Below are 21,812 nucleotides of genomic sequence, written 5' to 3'. Positions count from 1 at the left end.
GGGTCGCCCGGTGCAGGTCCAGTCGGACAACGCTACCACCGTGACCTACATAAACAGGCAAGGAGGAACTCGCAGTCGGGCGGCTCTCGTAGAGGTCTCTTGGATCCTGGTTTGGGCGGAGCGCAATCTTCCGGCCATATCAGCGGTCTTCATCCCGGGAGTGCTAAATTGGGAGGCGGACTTTCTAAGTCGCCAGGACGTTCATCCGGGGGAATGGTCCCTGCACCCGGACGTTTTTCAACTACTGGTGGACAGGTGGGGTCTTCCAGAAATCGACCTCATGGTGTCCCGGCACAACAACAAGTTGCCGGTGTACGGGTCTCGCACAAGAGACGAAGGGGCGTCTCTGGTGGATGCTCTGTCCGTCCGGTGGACGTTCCGGTTCGCATACCTGTTCCCTCCGGTCTCCCTTCTTCCACGGGTAATCCGGAAATTCAAACAGGAAGGAGGGACGCTCCTGTTGATAGCTCCCGCGTGGCCCAGACGGCACTGGTTCTCAGACCTTCAGGGTCTGTCCGTGGACAGTCCTCTGCGGTTGCCGCTACGACCGGACCTTCTGTCTCAGGGTCCTTGCCTTCACCCGGACCTGACTCGGCTGTCTTTGACGGCGTGGCTGTTGAGACGGCCATGCTGAGGTCCCGGGGGTTTTCCAGCTCTGTGGTGCGTACCATGTTACGAGCTCGGAAACCGTCTTCCGCGAGGATATACCATCGCGTGTGGCATACGTTCTTCCAGTGGTGTCGACCGAGAGGTTATGCACCGCGGGAGTTTCGTCTGTCTCGGATTCTCGCCTTCCTGCAAGCGGGACTAGATCATGGGCTTCGCCTTGCTTCTTTGAAGGTACAGGTTTCGGCCCTATCTGTCTGGTTTCACCGTACGATTGCTACAATCCCGGATGTGCGCACCTTTATGCAGGGTGTTCTCCGCATTCAGCCGCCCTTTGTTCCACCTGTGGCGCCTTGGGATTTGGCTGTGGTCCTGAGGGCTCTCCAAGGACCGCCGTTTGAACCACTGGGCTCAGTGGATCTTAAATGGCTAACAGCTAAGACTGTTTTCCTTCTGGCCATTGCTTCGGCCAGACGTGTTTCTGAGTTAGGGGCTCTTTCTTGTAGACCCCCTTTCTTGGTTTTTTTATGGGAACAGGGCAGTGCTCCGCACTCGGCCCGAGTTTCTTCCCAAAGTTGTTTCCCAGTTTCATGTTAACGAGGAAATAGTTGTTCCGGCCTTTAACTCACCAGGTCTTTCCGTGGGTGAGGCCTCTTTGGATGTTGTGCGGGCCTTAAGGACTTATGTTGACCGCACTTCTTCGTTTAGGAAGTCGGACGCTTTGTTTGTCCTCTATGGCTTCCGTAAAAAGGGTTGGCCTGCTTCAAAGCAAACTTTGGCAGCCTGGATCCGTATGGCTATTTCTGAAGCTTATCTTCATGAAGGCCTACCGGTCCCTCCTTCTCTGAAGGCTCATTCCACTAGGTCTGTGGGTCCTTCGTGGGCAGCTCGACGTGGTGCCTCGGCAGTTCAGATCTGCAAGGCTGCTACGTAGTCTTCTGTCCATACCTTCGTGAGGTATTACAGGTTTGACACCTTCGCCTCTCAGGATGCTTCCTTCGGGCGGCGGATTCTCCTTTCTGCACAGGAGCGTCCCCACCCTTAAAGGATACTGCTTTGGGACATCCCCAAGGTATCCTGTGGATACCCTATGGACCCTGAAGTAGAAAATATGAGATATGGTAAGAACTTACCCTTGTTATCTCTATTTCTATGAAGTCCATAGGGTTCCACAGGACTCCCGCCCTGTCGCACCTGTGCTGCAGATGGGCTTTGCTCTGGTCACCGGTTTTCCGTCTCCCTCTGGTGAGAATGCGATTCTTGTATGTGTCCAGATCTTTGTTCTCTCTCTTCCTTCTCCTCCTCCGGCCTATGGCTTGTTAACTAACTGAGGTGCCTTGGCCCGGGGGCGGGGTATAGGAGGGGGACCTAGTGCATCCTGGGAGGCTGAAAGCTTAACTCTTTGGTGCCCTGCGACTGACGTCACACCTATACCCCAAGGTATCCTGTGGAACCCTATGGACTTCGTAGAAATAGAGATAACAAGGGTAAGTTCTTACCATATCTCATATTATTAACAGGACACCACAGGCTGCTCCCCCTGTATAATAATAGTAATAACAGGACACTACAGGCTGCTGCCCCTGTATAATAATAAAAATAATAATAACAGGATGCCACAGGCTGCTCCTCCTGTATAATAGTAATAAGACACCACAGGCTGCTCCCACTGCACGATATTAATAACAGGACATCACAGGCTGCTCCCCCTGTATAATAATAGTAATAACAGGACACCACAGGCTGCTCCCCCTGTATAATAATAGTAACAGGATACCACAGGCTGCTACTCCTGTATAATAATAATAATAACAGGACACCACAGGCTGCTCCACCTGTATAATAATAGTAACAGGATACCACAGGCTGCTCCTCCTGTATAATAATAACAGGACACCACAGGCTGCTCCACCTGTATAATAATAGTAATAACAGGACACTACAGGCTGCTCCCCCTGTATAATAATAATAGTAATAACAGGACACCACAGGCTGCTCCCGCTGTATAATAATAGTAATAACAGGACACCACAGGCTGCTCCCCCTGTATAATAATAATAGTAACAGAAGACCACAGGCTGCTCCACCTGTATAATAATAGTAATAACAGGACACCACAGGCTGCTCCCCCTGTATAATTGTAATAGTAACAGGACACCACAGGCTGCTCCCCCTGTATAATAATAGTATTAACAGGACACCACAGGCTGCTCCCCCTGTATAATAATAATAACAGGACACCACAGGCTGCTCCCCCTGTATAATAGTAATAACAGGACACCACAGGCTGCTCCCCCTGTATAATAATAGTAATAACAGGACACCACAGGCTGCTCCCCCTGTATAATAATAATAATAGTAATAACAGGACACCACAGGCTGCTCCCCCTGTATAATAATAGTAATAACAGGACACTACAGGCTGCTCCCTGTATAATAATAGTAACAGGACACCACAGGCTGCTCCCCCTGTATAATAATAGTAATAACAGGACACCACAGGCTGCTCCCCTTGTACAATAATAATAGTAATAACAAGACACCACAGGCTGCTCCTCCTGTACAATTATAATAGTAATAACAGGACACCACAGGCTGCTCCCCCTGTATAATAATAATAGTAATAACAGGACACCACAGGCTGCTCCCCTGTATAATAATAGTAATAACAGGACACCACAGGCTGCTCCCCCTGTATAATAATAGTAATAACAGGACACCACAGGCTGCTCCCCCTGTATAATAATAGTATTAGCAGGACACCACAGGCTGCTCCCCCTGTATAATAACAGTAATAACAAGACAACACAGGCTGCTCCCCCTGTATAATAATAGTAATAACAGGACACCACAGGCTGCTCCCCCTGTATAATAATAGTATTAGCAGGACACCACAGGCTGCTCCCCCTGTATAATAACAGTAATAACAGGGCACCACAGGCTGCTCCCCCTGTATAATAATAACAGGACACCACAGGCAGCTCCCCCTGTATAATAATAGTAATAACAGGACACCACAGGCTGCTCCCCCTGTATAATAATAGTAATAACAGGACACCACAGGCTGCTCCCCCTGTATAATAATAGTAATAACAGGACACCACAGGCTGCTCCCCCTGTATAATAACAGTAATAACAAGACAACACAGGCTGCTCCCCCTGTATAATAATAGTAATAACAGGACACCACAGGCTGCTCCCCCTGTATAATTGTATTAGCAGGACACCACAGGCTGCTCCCCCTGTATAATAACAGTAATAACAAGACAACACAGGCTGCTCCCCCTGTATAATAATAGTAATAACAGGACACCACAGGCTGCTCCCCCTGTATAATTGTATTAGCAGGACACCACAGGCTGCTCCCCCTGTATAATAACAGTAATAACAGGACACCACAGTCTGCTCCCCCTGTATAATAATAGTAATAACAGGACACCACAGGCTGCTCCCCCTGTATAATAATAGTAACAACAGGACACCACAGGCAGCTCCCCCTGTATAATAATAGTAATAACAGGACACCACAGGCTGCTCCCCCTGTATAATAATAGTAATAACAGGACACCACAGGCTGCTCCCCCTGTATAATAATAGTAATAACAGGACACCACAGGCTGCTCCCCCTGTATAATAATAGTATTAGCAGGACACCACAGGCTGCTCCCCCTGTATAATAACAGTAATAACAAGACAACACAGGCTGCTCCCCCTGTATAATAATAGTAATAACAGGACACCACAGGCTGCTCCCCCTGTATAATTGTATTAGCAGGACACCACAGGCTGCTCCCCCTGTATAATAACAGTAATAACAGGACACCACAGTCTGCTCCCCCTGTATAATAATAGTAATAACAGGACACCACAGGCTGCTCCCCCTGTATAATAATAGTAACAACAGGACACCACAGGCTGCTCCCCCTGTATAATAATAGTAATAACAGGACACCACAGGCTGCTCCCTCTGTATAATAATAGTAATAACAGGACACCAGAGGCTGCTCCCCCTGTATAATAATAGTATTAGCAGGACACCACAGGCTGCTCCCCCTGTATAATAACAGTAATAACAAGACAACACAGGCTGCTCCCCCTGTATAATAATAGTAATAACAGGACACCACAGGCTGCTCCCCCTGTATAATAATAGTATTAGCAGGACACCACAGGCTGCTCCCCCTGTATAATAACAGTAATAACAGGGCACCACAGGCTGCTCCCCCTGTATAATAATAACAGGACACCACAGGCAGCTCCCCCTGTATAATAATAGTAATAACAGGACACCACAGGCTGCTCCCCCTGTATAATAATAGTAATAACAGGACACCACAGGCTGCTCCCCCTGTATAATAATAGTAATAACAGGACACCACAGGCTGCTCCCCCTGTATAATAATAGTATTAGCAGGACACCACAGGCTGCTCCCCCTGTATAATAACAGTAATAACAAGACAACACAGGCTGCTCCCCCTGTATAATAATAGTAATAACAGGACACCACAGGCTGCTCCCCCTGTATAATTGTATTAGCAGGACACCACAGGCTGCTTCCCCTGTATAATAACAGTAATAACAGGACACCACAGTCTGCTCCCCCTGTATAATAATAGTAATAACAGGACACCACAGGCTGCTCCCCCTGTATAATAATAGTAACAACAGGACACCACAGGCTGCTCCCCCTGTATAATAATAGTAATAACAGGACACCACAGGCTGCTCCCCCTGTATAATAATAGTAGATGACATTACCAGGGATACAGCAGGAGCCGCCGCTAGAACAGGATCACACGGCAGCCGGTCATGTGACGCTGATGCTGCTGCTGGAGTAAGGGGGAGGAGCTCCGGGCACTAGAGCAGGACTCTATGTACAGCTACAGCAAGTGTCCCCAGTGTGCAGAAGAGATGGACACAAGGGATGGGTCTGGGTGAAGACTGGAGTGGTGACTTCTGGGAATGGGACATTATACAGGAACACCAGGGGATGTGTCTGGGTGTTGACTGGAGTGGTGACTTTCGGATCATAAATAGGTTCAACCCAGTCCCAAGCTTCACCTCGGAAAGATGAAATAATAAACTACTACATTGGTAGGCTTGACTCCAAAGGATGGAGAGGATTTCATAATAGCGAGGAAATGTTCCACCAAAGCATAATACTACAATATATTTCCATCAAAGCAAATGGGCGTAGAGACTCCGGATGGCTCCTGAGTGACACCTACAGTGTGGCGGTAACATCATCTAGTAATCTTCCCGACTGAAGGGGTGCAGAAACAATTGACTCGGACAAAACACTAACCGAAGACCCTCTCGGTGTATGAGATTTGAGACCTTCTGGGGTAAGGAACTCAAAACCCCTTTTTGGGATGTGAGTCTTGAGACTCCTTCCTGGGGTGGAACACTTGAAAACCCCGGCTGGGGTATGGGACTAGGAACCCCTTCCAGGGGAAGTGGACGTGATATTTTCACCTGGGGTACAGAACATGAAACTCCCCCTTGAGATGTGAGACTTGAGACTCCCTCCTGTGGTGTAACACTTGAGGAGCCTTGCTGGGGTACAAGACTAGAAACCCCCTCCTGGGGTGTGAGACTTGAAACCCCCTGCTGGGGCACGAGATGTGAGACCCCCTGCTGGGGTGCGGAACTTGAATACCCCCTTGGGCCGAGAGACTAGAACCCCCCCTCTTGAGGTACGAGATTTGAAACCCCCTCCTGTGTCATGAGACTTGAGACCCCCTGCTGAGGTGCGGAACTTGAAACCCCCTCTTGGGGCGAGAGACTCAAGGCCCCCTCCTGAAGTACAGGACTTGACACTCCTTTTTGGAGTATGGGACCTAAAACCCCCTCCTGGGGAAACTGACTTGACTTTACCTCTTGGGGTATAGAACATGAAACCCCCTCTTGGGATGCAAGATCAGAGACTCCCTCGGGTGAGTGACTCAAAACCCCCTCTTGGGGTATGAAATTTGAAAACCCATCCTGGGGTATAACACTAGAAGACCCCCTCCTGGGATATAATACTCTAAAACCCCTCCTGATGAACAAAACTTGAAACCCTGCCTTGGGGCGTGAGATTTGAAATGATGGCCACCTTCTGGGGTGCAGGAGTTGAAACCCCCTGCCGAGGTATGGGACTTCCTGGGGAAGTTGACTTGACATTTCCTCTTGGGGTATGGAACATGAACCCCTCTCTTGGGACGCAAGACCAGACACTTCCTCCTGGGGTGAAAAACCCGAAAGGCTCTCTTGGGGTACAAAACTTAAAATTCCCCTTCCTGGGGTACAACACCGGGAATCCCTTCCTGGGGTATGAAATCTGCAACCCTCTCTGGAGGTGTAACACTTGAATCTTCCTTCTGGGAAGCAAAACTCAAAACCCCTCCTTGTAGTATGTCACTTCAATTCCCTTCTTTGGATGTGGAGCTTGAAGCCTTGTCTCGAGACATAGGACCTAAGACCACCCCCTGGGGTGAGCCACTCATAACCCCCACCTGGGGTACAAGACTTGAAACTAAAGAGTTTAAGACTGGTTTACTAAGTAACTCCTCAGGGACAACTGGCTGGAGACCTCCTATGTCACAGATAATGTCCGAATCATGACCGATAGAATTAATATGAATTGTTTCTCTGACTTTGGGAGGATGACCTATTCCCCCTAACGTCCCTAGGGAAGAAGCATCTTGTAGCCGGGCCCCAGTTATAAGCTTCTTTTTGCTTGGAACGTGTTCCCTTTTTGTTCGAAACTGAATTAGTAGAGATCACCTGTGGAGACTGGGTAGAACTGGAAGTGCCGTCTTCGAGGAACACACCCTTGTCCCCATCTCTTGAAGGATGAAGAACACAGTCTCTAATGAAATGGTCATCATAACCACAATACAGGCAGATGTAGTTCCCAGTGGTGCTGACGTTCGCCTTCCGAAAGCTTAGGGCGTAGGAAGCTACAATGTCTTACTCCAGCCTCGCTGACGGTGATGTTGGAAACCTCAGGGGTAACACCAGAGGACTTAGAAATAATTTGGAGTATCTTGGGGAGGAGACTTGAGTTGTCCCAAAACTTGAGAAAAGGTTAGGAAAAGGTTATGATCACTAGAATTAGCAGACGATGTAGGAAGGACTGCTCGAAAGATAGGTTTGAAGACTGAAAACTTTCCCCGGCCGTAGGAGAGGATGAAAAATGAGACTCAGAAGAACCAGACACAGGAGGTTTTGTCGGTGGTACTTGAAAAATAGCTGGAGATGATATAGAAGGAGCAAAAACATTTTCTTTAAATATCCCCGAAAATTCTTTCAGGTGTTGCCTCACAACCCACAGAAATGTCTCATGAGCCTCCACTCGAGAAAGCAACTCGAGAACCACCGCCTTGTCCTCCAATCTGGCGGGTTTGCATCTTCTGGGCCTGAGCAAACTGTCACGACCGGTTATATGGAATCCCCTACTGTGGGGTGCAAGCTGAGGTTCAGGACTGAAGGGGAAATCTAAGACGTGGGGCCTGTACGCAAGATCTCATCCACGAGTACCAGTTGGCGAGACCTGACCAAAGGTGCAGAGTCTAACCAGCCAGGAGGTTTTCCCCAGTGACCCCTCTTAGCGGGATATGGGTTTAGCTGCACCCAGCTGGCAGGTCGCAGTCCTTTGGTCAGGTAACTGGCACTCACGGGAATAGAGAATCTTGCTAACCTGGCCCTTCTCACAGGGATTAAGCTACACCCTAGTGTAGCTTCTAATATATACACCGGTGCACCTAGGAAGTAACAAGGCATTGAGGACTGGTGCGTGAGGTACAATGGCACTGAGGATTGAATTCTGTAAAGACAGCGGTATTGAGACTGGATGCTGTAGTGACAGCGGTACAGACTGAACGTTGTAGTGACTGGTACTATATGGCTGGATGCACTTTAGCATCGGGGAATGGCAATTGCTCCAAGCACAGGACAGATTTTCTGAACACACTGTAGCACAATGCTTGGTAATTGTTGCAAGCACAGGAGAGATATTCTGAGCACACTGGAGCACAATGATTAGGTAATTGCTGCAACACAGGAGAGAGATTCTGAACACACTGTAGCACAATGATTAGGTAATTGCTCCAAGCACAGGAGAGAGATTCTGAGCACACTGGAGCACAATGATTAGGTAATTGCTCCAAGCACAGGAGAGATTCTGAACACACTGGAGCACAATGCTTGGTAATTGCTCCAAGCACAGGAGAGAGATTCTGAACACACTGGAGCACAATGCTTGGTAATTGCTGCAAGCACAGGAGAGATATTCTGAGCACACTGGAGCACAATGATTAGGTAATTGCTGCAACACAGGAGAGAGATTCTGAACACACTGTAGCACAATGATTAGGTATTTGCTCCAAGCACAGGAGAGAGATTCTGAGCACACTGGAGCACAATGATTAGGTAATTGCTGCAAGCACAGGAGAGATATTCTGAACACACTGGAGCACAATGATTAGGTAATTGCTCCAAGCACAGGAGAGAAATTCTGAGCACACTGGAGCACAATGATTAGGTAATTGCTCCAAGCACAGGAGAGAGATTCTGAGCACACTGGAGCACAATGATTAGGTAATTGCTGCAAGCACAGGAGAGATATTCTGAACACACTGGAGCACAATGCTTGGTAATTGCTGCAAGCACAGGAGAGAGATTATGAACACACTGGAGCACAATGCTTCGTAATTGCTCCAAGCACAGGAGAGATATTCTGAACACACTGGAGCACAATGATTAGGTAATTGCTCCAAGCACAGGAGAGAAATTCTGAGCACACTGGAGCACAATGATTAGGTAATTGCTCCAAGCACAGGAGAGAGATTCTGAGCACACTGGAGCACAATCATTAGGTAATTGCTGCAAGCACAGGAGAGAGATTCTGAACACACTGTAGCACAATGATTAGGTAATCGCTCCAAGTACAGGAGAGATATTCTAAACACACTGTAGCACAATGACTAGGTAATTGCTGCAAGCACAGGAGAGAGATTCTGAACACACTGGAGCACAATGATTAGGTAATTGCTCCAAGCACAGGAGAGATATTCTGAACGCACTGGAGCACAATGATTAGGTAATTGCTGCAAGCACAGGAGAGATAATCTGAACACACTGGAGCACAATGATTAGGTAATTGCTCCAAGTACAGGAGAGATATTCTGAACACACTGTAGCACAATGATTAGGTAATTGCCCCAAGCACAGGAAAGATAATCTGAACACACTGGAGCACAAGAGTCGGCACTGGTAATCACAAAAGTAACACAAGGAAAGACCTGGAATGAAGTAGCATCAGCAGACCCTGAAAACGACAACATTGTTCAGGCAACTTCCTGTTGTAGGATTCGGTCCTAAATACCCTCAGGCAGCTGCTCATTGGATCACAAGATCAGCTGGGAGACTAGCAAGGCTGTCATTGGAGGAAACTGGTCAGGTGAGATAAACCAACATGGCTGCGCCCATGCCTGCAAACACAGGAGCCCGGACACATGCATGGAGGTCCTACCGGACCCTGGGGAGAATCTTCAGCCATAACCCACCACTGCTACTGACGTCTGAATGCCTCAGAGCCTAAAGATACCAGTCCAGCAGTGAGTAAAGGCCAATCCCAGGCCGGATCCTGACAACTAGTTTCCTCAGTGTATCTCTAGTCCCCACAGTGTCCCTCCAGCCTTCAGTGTATCTCCAGTCCCCACCGTGTCCAGAATTAACTGTTTTCATACAAACTAAGAATCCTTCAGAATTAATGGAACTAGATGATTTACAGAACCTCCTACAACCTTTACTAAGAACAGCCACAATTGTCTCAGTTCCTTCAGGACAGAAGAGCAAAGGCTTTTCCTCATAGGAGAACATCAGGATTCTTTTGCACCAACCTCAACCTGAGGAGGCTAAACAACTATGTCAGTGTCAGACCATTTTGCATGGGAAGAGTGAATTTGATCCTCTCCTATCGGCCAGGAGGATTTCCTCACACCCATAGACCTGCAGGACGCTTCCTCTTATGTTGTAGTTTAGCACAGGAAGTGTCTCAGGTGCTGGATCAGAGACACCATTACCCACTCATCGACCTTCCTTTTGTCCTGGCAACTTCTCTATGGACCCTTACAGAAATGCTGCTGCAAAGATAAGAGATCTGGAGGCCTAGTTGTGGCCACATCTATACATCATCCTGGTTGTAGGAGAATCAGAACATGTGACAGACGCCAAGAAAATACAGGTGATGACCTTATTGCAGAAACATGGCCGGATTGTGGTCAAGACAGAAAGTCAGCTTGTTCCCTCACAGCAAATACAATGTCTAGGAGCACAAATACTATACAGCACACAGTAACTCTGTCAGAGGAAAGGCGTCTCAGACAATAGTCCTTAGCGTATGATGTACAGATTCATCACTGGTCACCAATGAGGAGAGCGCTGCAATTATTGGGAATGTTCTCAGCCATAGGAATAGTTCCTTGGGCAAGATGGCACCTGAAAGTCTCCAGCTGGGGTTGGTTACTCTCTGGTATCACAAACAGCCTGTCATCACCTACCAGGAGATCTATAATCTGGTGACAAGACCCAGGACTGAGGACATCGGGTATGTCACTCTCAGATACATGGACAACAGATTCCAGCTCATGTAACTAATATGACCACACAAAGGACTTGGTCACAGAAAGAAAGGAAACTCAACGTAAATGTACTAGAAATGAGAGCTGTATGGGATGCAGTTCAGCAATTCCATACATAATTGCTGGGAAAGTATTTATAGAGAAGATAACTGGGGTGTACATCATACATCACCAAGGATGCACCAGAAGCAGAACTGTGATGTTGGAAGTAGAAAACTAATACCTTGGGCAGAAGAAAACCTCTGGTCTCTTTCAGAATTCCATGTCTTAGGCAAGGAGTATACTGTGGCAAACTGCCTGGGCTGTAAGTGGCCCCAGGAGAATGGTCCCTACATCAGGAATTCTTCCAATGATTGATGGAAAGGTTCTGTCTTCTACAGGTGGACAGTATAGCCACAACCCAGAATGCCAAAGTGCCAGTATTCTTCTCTCAGCACACCGTTCCTGGGGCTGATTGAGTAGATGCATGGACAAGGCCATGGAGGATATATCACCTGCAGTAAGAGACTTGCCTTATATACACACATGGTACACGTATCATCAGTAAGTGCTTTCTTACATGCTAATTTGGTTTCAGGGCATTCTTTGTTATCTCCAGGTGTTGAAGAGAATCCATCTGTCTGTAAGATCCTTTGTGGCCCCATGGGCTCTCAGTCTAGTGCTGGATGCTTTAATAGGGCGATTCAGGAACTTCTCATGAGAAGGATGAGTATTTTACCATCTTACCCACAGCCAGTGGGGAGCAAAGTGAGGAGACGTCAGTCACTGGGCTTAGTGTGAGCGATAACTGTGTGTTCTCTCAGGACAGAATGTTCTAAGTATATAGAATATTTATTGGTGATACCCTAGGAACCTCAGAAAGTTTGTGCCCCGTCCAAACATTTCACAGAAGTAATCACACAGGAATACAAGAAATGTGCACATAAGGTACCAGGGGTAATAATATGCCCCTATGCTAGAACAGAGGTAACTTCTGGGACAAAGGAAGCTCAGCCCTCAGTGACAGAATGTAGCAGAGGCAGCTGGGTGACCTCACTAGTTATTACCATTGGGATATATTATCCTCTGCTGATTCTCAGTGTGTGACATGTTCTCCACACAGCCATGTAATAAATGTATTATTATGCAGCATATGTGGCTTTAAATGTTTCTTCGTGGCCCTCGCTATTGTATTGTATGGGTATGACCCATGGTAAGGGCTGCCAAGGAGGAATGAAGGTGAAACCAGTGATTTATGTACCTGATAATTCCTATTCCTCTCAGCACTCCATGGTGGCCCAGAGTTCCCACCCATCTTGTTTCATATTATATATATTTCAGAGACAGCTGGGAAGTTTCTCAAAGACACAGTGTGTCACATGACCTGGGTATAAGTTTACCAAGTGAGGTTCAGGGGAGGATTCCAGTGGCAGGAGCTGGTGCAGGTATGGCAGTGAGAAGCAAGTAACCCACAAGATGTTTTGGATGCAGTGAGTAAACGTAAAGATATGTGTAGCACTGTTCTACAGGGTTTGCACAGTCTTGAGGTCTGCACACTAGCAGCCATATATAAGAGCAGGAGAGACCTTAGGCAGCTACCTGGTGTAAGCTTTTCAGTTCATTGGCCAGTGCACTAAATTATAGCCAAGAACAGAGCCAGGTTTGGAACAACATATCAGCAGGAGGATTAAAGGAGAGGTGAATAGTTGCACACAATGCAGGATCAGACACTGTATCAGTAGCAGGAAGATCAGTATCAGTAGCAGGAAGATCAGAGAAGACGTGAGTAGCCACACACAAGCTAGGATCTATACACAGTATGAGCAGGAGGAGCAGAAGAATGTAATCAAACACAAGCAAGTAGTGGTATACTTTATCACCTAGCATTGTGTGCAGGAATAGCTTTGATAGCATTAGCATCCCTACTTTACAGTGTCAGAAGACGCAGACAACTTGCACATGCACAGAAGAATTTCCATAATGCTGGGGACTCGCACTACACCTGTCACATCTACTCAGCCAGGATACTTTCTTACCAGCTTCTCATACTACACAAAACCTATGTAACATGACATGAAATGAGGATCCACATTATGGGCCTAATTTAGCAGTACATGTTACTGCACAATGATCAGGAATCTGCCCAGGCACCAGACTCGTTCTGTGCATGTGCAGAACGGTTCTGAGAGTCCGCATGGAGACTGTCAGCAGACTGTCAGTGATTGACACTCTGCCGCGGTTTGTGGGTGGGGAGAGGGCGACGACAGCCTCCGTTACCCAAAACGGAGGTGTGTCACCACTGTTGGGGAGGAGGGAAGAGGCCAGGATCTCCTTTGGCTGATGGAGATTCCCTGGCCTCTTCCTCGCAGATGCGACGGCCGGCTGCATGACCCTATTAGCCGACCGATGGTCTGCAGAGTATCTGATTCTGCATTGGACAACGCAGCTCAGATACGTAATGCAGCAGGAGCTGAATAAGGCCCTATATACCATCCTATTGCCTGTGTTTTTATAAAGCTGTCTCTAGCTAAGTTAGATGGAACTTAACACACTGTAAGAGCTGCCACAAAGAACATCAATGAAAAGTACTTTTCAGGTACATCATTTGCTGTTTTCTCTAACATCTACTTGGAGGACACTGAATACTATGAGGCAGAGACACAAGCAGGAGTATGAGAGTTTTCACGTAATATAAAGTGACCATGCTTCTGTTTCCACACTCCATACCTCATAGTATCCAGTGTCCCTCAGAGGACTGAGAGAAGGATTCATAATCAAGTACAAAGATCCGATGTTTCATTATATGACCTGTGTAATACACCAATATTCTTCTAGATATTCTCAATCAATGGAACTGAAATTACTAAATGCTATTTTATTATTTTGTGTATTATTTAGAGTGAAAATCTGACTAATATTAAGGCAGAAGATATAGAGGGAAAAGAAAAGTATTTGACTGATATGATGGCAGAAGATACAGAGGGAGAAGCAGAGACGTATGTGACTGATAATAAGGCAGAAGATATAGAGGGAGAAGAAGAGACGTATGTGACTGATATGAAGGCAGAAGATATAGAGGGAGAAGCAGAGACGTGTGTGACTGATAATAAGGCAGAAGATATAGAGGGAGAAGAAGAGACGTATGTGACTGATATAAAGGCAGAAGATATAGAGGGAGAAGAGACATATGTGACTGATATAAAGGCAGAAGATATAGAGGGAGAAGAAGAGACGTATGTGAGGGGTGATCAGCAGTGTAAGGAGGAGGAAATCTCTACAGATTTCAGCACAGGTGAGTAATAAACACTAATTTACAAAAGAGCCTCAAATATTCTCTCCATACACCGTGATGATTGTGGTCGACTTTATTTTAACCAGTGTCTTATATGTGGAATGTTTGTATGTACTCCCAATTTACGTGGCTTTGCTTCTCCAGTCCAAAATATACTTCTCGGTTAATAATTCAGTCTGTACAATAATCTCTTTCTACACTCTTTTCTGCCCCTATTATACTCCTGCTCTCCTCCTCACATCATGTCACTGTGTGTTACCAGCCCAGAGATCTGACCAGTCTCCTCCCCACACTCTCTGGTGTATCTCATACATCAGGAGACATCAGCCCCTATTATACTCCTGCTCTCCCCCCTCACATCATCTCACTGTGTGTTACCAGCCCAGAGATCTGACTAGTCTCCTCCCCACACTCTCTGGTGTATCTCATACATCAGGAGCCATCAGCCCCTATTCTACTCCTGCTCTCCCCCTCACATCATGTCACTGTGTGTTACCAGCCCAGAGATCTGACCAGTCTCCTCCTCACACTCTCTGGTGTATCTCATACATCAGGAGCCATCAGCCCCTATTATACTCCTGCTCTCCTCCTCACATCATGTCACTGTGTGTTACCAGCCCAGAGATCTGACCAGTCTCCTCCCCACACTCTCTGGTGTATATCATACATCAGGAGCCATCAGCCCCTATTATACTCCTGCTCTCCTCCTCACATCATGTCACTGTGTGTTACCAGCCCAGAGATCTGACCAGTCTCCTCCCCACACTCTCTGGTGTATCTCATACATCAGGAGACATCAGCCCCTATTATACTCCTGCTCTCCCCCTCACATCATGTCACTGTGTGTTACCAGCCCAGAGATCTGACCAGTCTCCTCCCCACACTCTCTGGTGTATATCATACATCAGGAGCCATCAGCCCCTATTATACTCCTGCTCTCCTCCTCACATCATGTCACTGTGTGTTACCAGCCCAGAGATCTGACCAGTCTCCTCCCCACACTCTCTGGTGTATCTCATACATCAGGAGACATCAGCCCCTATTATACTCCTGCTCTCCCCCTCACATCATGTCACTGTGTGTTACCAGGCCAGAGATCTGACCAGTCTCCTACTCACACTCTCTGGTGTATCTCATACATCAGGAGCCATCAGCCCCTATTATACTCCTGCTCTCCCTCTCATATCATGTCACTGTGTGTTACCAGCCTAGAGGTCTGACCAGTCTCCTCCCCACACTCTCTGGTGTATCTCATACCTTAGGAGTCATCAGCCCCTATTAGACTCCTCCTCTCCCCCTCACATCATGTCACTGTGTGTTACCAGCCCAGAGATCTGACCAGTCTCCTCCCCACACTCTGTGTATATCATACATCAGTGCAGGGGACGTAGCTATAATGATTAAATCACTGATCAATGTGATGAAACACATTATCCATGATCCTACTGATTTGAGTCTGTTCCCTGCTCTGCACTTCTGCTTTTTTCCTCTTTCTGCTGTTGCCCGTCTGTGCCCTGCGCCATTCCCCTACATTGTCCTGCTGCCTCTCCTGCTCTATGCCCTGCACCATTCCCTTATCCTGTCCTTCTGCCTCTCCTGCTCTATGCCCTGCGCCATCTATCCTGTCCTGCTGCCTCTTCCGCTCTGTGCCCTGCACCATTCCCCTACCCTGTCCTGCTGCCTCCCCCACTCTGTGCTCTGCACCATTTCTTTACCCTGCTCTGCTGCCTTCCCCGTTCTGTGCCACGCACCATTCCCCTTCCCTGTTCTGCTGCCTCCCCCGCTCTGTGCCCTGCACCATTCCCCGGGAGGCAATCGGGAAGCCGACTGCCTAAATACCGGCAGCCGGCTTCCCGACTGTCTTATCCCGGCAAGGGTGAAATGCCAGGCATCTAGATGTAGACGCCCGCATTTCCCCGACGCCGGGAGACCGGCGCCCGGCATCACGATCCTAGTGATGCCGGGCGCCGCGAGCGGACAGCCGCTGGGGGGGAGGGTTAGGTTTAGGGCTCCCGGGGGGGACTTAGGGTTAGGCACCCCCCCGGGAGGGTTAGGGTTAGGCTAGAGGGAGGGTCAGGCACCCCCGGGGGGGACTTAGGGTTAGGCACCCCCCAGGGGGACAGGTTTAGGCAGCGGGGAAGGGGGTGGTTAGGGTTAGGCACTTAGAGGGCGGATTAGGGTTAGGCACTTGGGGGGGAAGTTAGGGTTAGGCACCCCTAAGGAGGGTTAGGGGGGTTAGGTTAGGTTAGTGGATACTTACCTATCAACGATCGGGATTTCCAGCGCTGTCGGGCTTCCGCTGCGTTGCACACTGCTCCTGTCGGGCTGCCGCTGACTGGAGTCGAACCGCCGGCCAGGCGGCCGGGGGTATTTCATACCAATCCCCCATTCCCCTGCCCTGTCCTGCTGCCTCCCCCACTCTGTGCCCTGCACCATTCCCCTACCCTGTCCTGCTGCCTCCCCCGCTCTGTGCCCTGCACCATCCCCCTTCTCTGTCCTGCTGCCTCCCCCTGCTCTATGTCGCCATCATTCTGTGTTGCTCTGTCCTATCGCTCTGCTTCCCTCAGCGGTTATATACAGTGACTCATTACCCTAAGTTAGTAACATGAGTCTGGTGGGGCTACTGTCCCTGAGGGTGACCAGAGGACCATATAGAGGCTGCTTTTGTTACATATATATCCACCTGGGGAACTTTGTGTAGTGTGGACGCAGTTGTTGGTTTCCCATGTGTGTGTGTGAGGGTGGTCTAGATGGGTATTGTGGCTCACCAACGTCACTGGCTAATGAGGCTTCCTGCTGTGATGATGGCTAGGGAACGTTACCAAGCAAAGTCTGCATTTGGGCGTAGATATACATTGGTGATGTGCCATCTGCCTGTCCCTGGGGCTGGGTCTATGACATGTGCTGATAATGTGGGTGTGGAATGTTATCTATTCAAAGAGTCTTATTTATTGTTTGTTCATTTGGAAATGAAATAATGTGGTCATAGCTCATACCTGTAAATTAAACAACCAAACCCCTTCATAATAGTAACATGGTGGTGTAATGGTTAGTATTGCTGCCCCGCAGCACTGAGTTCATGAGTTCAATTCCCAGCCAAGGTGCTGTGTGGAGTTTGTATGTGTTTCCCCCCAAAATCATGCTGGTAGGTTAATTGGCTTCTGACAGAATTTAACCATAATGTGAGTGCGTGTAGATATGGGAGGGAATATAGATTGTAGGGACTGATGTGATTGGCCAAATATTCTCTGTAAAGTGCTGTGTAATATGTGTGCGCTGTATAAAGAACTCTGGTGGAAATACAATAACTGTGTTATTATTATTCAGATGGACACCCATGCAGGAATGACTTGGAGGAAGCTCTCATCTTGTCTACAGATATTAAAATAGAAGATAACATCACACAGGAATCTCCAGGAGATAATCATGTTACGCTAAATATACATCCACTACCTCAGAGTGCAGATATATCCTCTAATGCTTAGAATTATCAGGACTGGTCTCTTGATACCTCAGCTTTTGTTAGACACAGTGCAGCTTATGCACCTGATAAATTATTTCCGTGTTCTGTTTGTGGGAAATGTTTTAAACAGAAATCACATTTAGTTATACATGAGAGAAGTCACACAGGTGAGAAGCCATTTCCATGCTCTGAGTGTGGGAAATGTTTTATACGGAAATCAGATCTCGTTATACATCAGAGATGTCACACAGGGGAGAAACCATTTTCATGCTCTGAGTGTGGGAAATCTTTTACACAGAAACCAAATCTAATTACACATCAGAGATGTCACACAGGTGAGAAATCATTTCCATGCTCTGAGTGTGGGAGATGTTTCACACAAAAATCAAATCTAATTCTACATCAGAGAAATCACACAGGTGAGAAACCATTTCCATGCTCTGAGTGTGGGAGATGTTTTAGAGATCAGTCATATCTTGTTAAGCATCAGAGAAGTCACACAGGTGAGAGACCATTTCCATGTTCTCAGTGTGGAAAATGTTTTGCAGTTAAATCAAATCTTGTTACACATCAGAGAAGTCATACAGGTTAGAAACTGTTTCCATGTTCTGAGTGTGGAAAATGGTTTACAGTTAAATCAGATTTTGTTACACATCAGAGAAGTCATACAGGTGAGAGGCCATTTGAATGCTCTGTGTGTAGGAAAAGTTTTACACGGAAATCAGATTGTATTACACATCAGAGAATTCACACTGGTGAGAAACCATTTCCATGCTCTGAGTGTGGGAAATGTTTTGCAGTTAAATCAAATCTTGTTAAGCATCAGAGAAGTCACACAGGTGAGAAACCATTTCCATGTTCTCAGTGTGGAAAATGTTTTGCAGTTAAATCAAATCTTGTTACACATCAGAGATCACACAGGTGAGAAACCATTTCCATGCTCTGAGTGTGGGAAATGTTTTACACAGAAGTCACATCTTGGTAGACATGAGATCTCACACAAGAGAAAAGCATTTTTCTACATCAGGGTCCTTAGGTATCCACAGGGATATCTCGGGGGTATAGGTGACTTTGGACAACCGGGCACCACGCAGTTAAAAATTTCATCTTCCTGGGATGCACCAGGCTCTCCTATACTCCGCCCCCAGGCGGTCCTGTGGACGTCCACATCGTCGCTCTGTCACCCCGCTGGCGCCGAGACTCCAGTACTGATCTGGGGATCTCGGCAGGCTTCCGGGGTTCTTACTAGCAGGGACCCCGGAGGATCCCTTACTGTGGCTGGACGCCTGGGGATTTGGTAAGTAGCGGGCACCCGTGGTGGATACCTGCCATCACAGTCACGCCTTTTTTCCCCAGGGCTGGGGGTTCCCTGGGGAAGTGCCCTCCTGGAGCCAGGGACTGAGTCCTGCGCTGCCACTAGACCACCGGGGACAAGAGAAGCAACGCAGAGTGGAACGCTCCGGCGTCCCTGGGGTTAACTGCAGGGGAGGATGCCTTCCCTGTTGAACAGCCAGCTCCTCACCCGCTGCATAGCGCACCATTCCACTGCGGTCTGGCACGCTGGCTATACTCTCCCGGCATCTCCTTATTTCTGAGCTCTGGCGGCAATTTTCTACAGCCTGTCGCAGGCTCCAGCGGTGCGGAGCCGGGTCCCCCTCTGCATACCCCTCCTCCACGTTAGTGAGGTCAGTGTATGTAGTGCTTGGTTCTACCAGGTACAGAGCTTGTGTAGTTGACGATAAGCGCCATTATAGCAGGCTATTCTGCATTTATGTGACTTATACTAGTGCTGTCTACCTGTATTTTTCTTTTCTCTGTCAGCCAGTTTAACTATCCCTTTTTCTCTTTACAACAGACCCCTACAATACAAGTGCTGTTCAGGGGGGTTCAATTGTATCACAGAAATATATTTTTTTTTCTGTGTATAATGTCACATACACTGTGTCTGCTGCCATGTCAGGTAGTGAGGTGTATGTGCTGATCTCTGCACCTGTCCTGTTTTCCTGTGTCAGATGTAAGATAGGAATTGGGGAAGAAAATAGGGATAGGGGAGATGTTTATCGGCTCCGCCCGTGTATTGCCCCATGGAGTTCATGCAGCAGTTCCCAGCTCTCTTGCAGGGGTACCCCGGGCAGATGATGGTGGCATAATGTCCCCCTCAGCATACACCTCAGGTATCTCCAGAACATATCTGGGTGCACTCTGTCTACCACGGTACAAAACCGAACAGATTTTGCAGGAATCACTGCTTCGGCCTGCTAAAAGGCTATTATTGTCATCCCAGTCTACACATTATGAGGAGAATGACATGACGTCAGATGATGGTGAAATTCTTGACTTATGTGATTCTGAACCCCCTGCGAAGGAGGTAGAGGCTAAGTCTAAGATATTTTCCAGGCCTCATACGGGCGGACCATATAGCCGTGGTGATTGAGGACAAAGACCTACCTGTGGCTAAGCCTACATATGCTTACTTTAAGGATGTTAAAAGCACTGCTGCAGTGTTTCCCCTGTCTGGTCAGTTAGTGGATCATTTGGAGGCATGGAAGTCTCTTGGGAAGGGGTTTCAGCCTCATCAACATTTTGGCATATGCCTTCCCTTTTGCTGAGGATTATTTCACTAAATGGGAAACTCCCCCCTTAGGTGGATTCTCACGTAACGCACTTGGTGAAGAGCGCAACCCTACCTATGCCTTCCATGTCCTCTCTGAATGATACTATGGACCGCAAGGTGGAGGTATGTCTGATATCAATTTACTCTCTCGCTGTTGGGGCAGAGCCATGGAAAAAGGATGCCTTGGAAGTTTCATTGTCTTGAGGGGCTACCAGTGAGCAAATTGTGCTAGTAAGCACATTAATGAGGCAACTTTGGATGTTAGCCTGCTTCTAGGCAATTTCAGCTCGCCGCTCCCTGTGGTTACACTCTTGGAGAGCGGATGCAGATTCCAAGAAGGGCTTGGAATGCTTATCGTATAATGGTCAGGTCCTGTTCGGTCCTGAGTTAGACAGATTTGTGGATATGCTGGCAGCAGCAAAATCTGCATGTCTACCTTCAGCTCCAACTCCATCAGGGTCCGTGACCTCGTCCTTTCGGTCCTATCAGGCTCAAGGTAAGACTAAAGTGCAGTTCTTTTCGAGACCATCAGGTGCCAAGAAGGCTGCCAAGCCCAGGAAACAAGCTTGGAGCAGCAGACATCCGGCGGCTAAGCCCGACGACAAACCCTCAGCCTGACGGGAAGGGCCTCCTCTTGGGGGACTCCAAGGTGGGAGGCCGACTTCAGTTCACCCAGTGATGGTGCCAGACCACCAGACACTTGGGTAAGACCTTCATTCACACCAGATGAAGGCTCTGGAAATCCACAAGGTAGTGCACTCTATGCTCCAGGCAGGGGTTGTAGTGCCGGTCCCGTTACCCCAAAGAGGGACGGGTTATTACTCCAACCTCTTTCTGGTACAAAAAAAATGGATCGTAACATCCTATCCTCACCCTCAAGTCCCTAAACAAGTTTCTGAGGGTACCTCGGTTCAGGATGGAAACCCTGCATTCCATTATATTGGCTATGAAACCTGGGGATTTTATGGTGTCTCTGGATATTCAGGATGCCTACCTGCATATCCCGATTGCTTCCACTCATCAGCGTTTCCTCAGATTCGCAGTGGCAAACCAACATTACCAGTTTCAAGCATTACCATTTGGCCTCTCTACAACTCCAAAGGTGTTTACCAAAGTCATGGCGGCCCATCTGTGGCTGCAGGGGGTCTGCCTGCTACCTTACCTGGATGACCTACTGTTAGCCGGGTCTCCAGACGTACTTCACTCAGCCGTATCAACGAGCATCCAGA

At 47.9% G+C, this 21,812-nt stretch overlaps 1 protein-coding gene across 1 annotated transcript in view; it reads left to right on the top strand.

Moving 5' to 3' along the window:
* LOC148435660 (uncharacterized) overlaps positions 1-21,201 on the top strand; it is a 149,681-nt gene extending 128,480 nt beyond the window's left edge. The window contains exons 17-20 of the mRNA XM_088465680.1: positions 18,113-18,556; positions 18,891-18,997; positions 20,614-20,706; positions 21,073-21,201. Of these exons, the coding sequence (XP_088321806.1) occupies positions 18,113-18,556; positions 18,891-18,997; positions 20,614-20,706; positions 21,073-21,201 (773 nt within the window). The remainder of the gene's footprint in view (positions 1-18,112; positions 18,557-18,890; positions 18,998-20,613; positions 20,707-21,072) is intronic.
* The last annotated feature ends 611 nt before the right edge of the window (positions 21,202-21,812 follow it).

This window comes from Taudactylus pleione, unplaced genomic scaffold, assembly GCF_031769625.1.
Source record: "Taudactylus pleione unplaced genomic scaffold, aTauple2 ptg002133l, whole genome shotgun sequence".
Lineage (NCBI taxonomy): Eukaryota > Metazoa > Chordata > Amphibia > Anura > Myobatrachidae > Taudactylus > Taudactylus pleione.
This window is presented reverse-complemented; position numbering and strand designations above follow the sequence as displayed.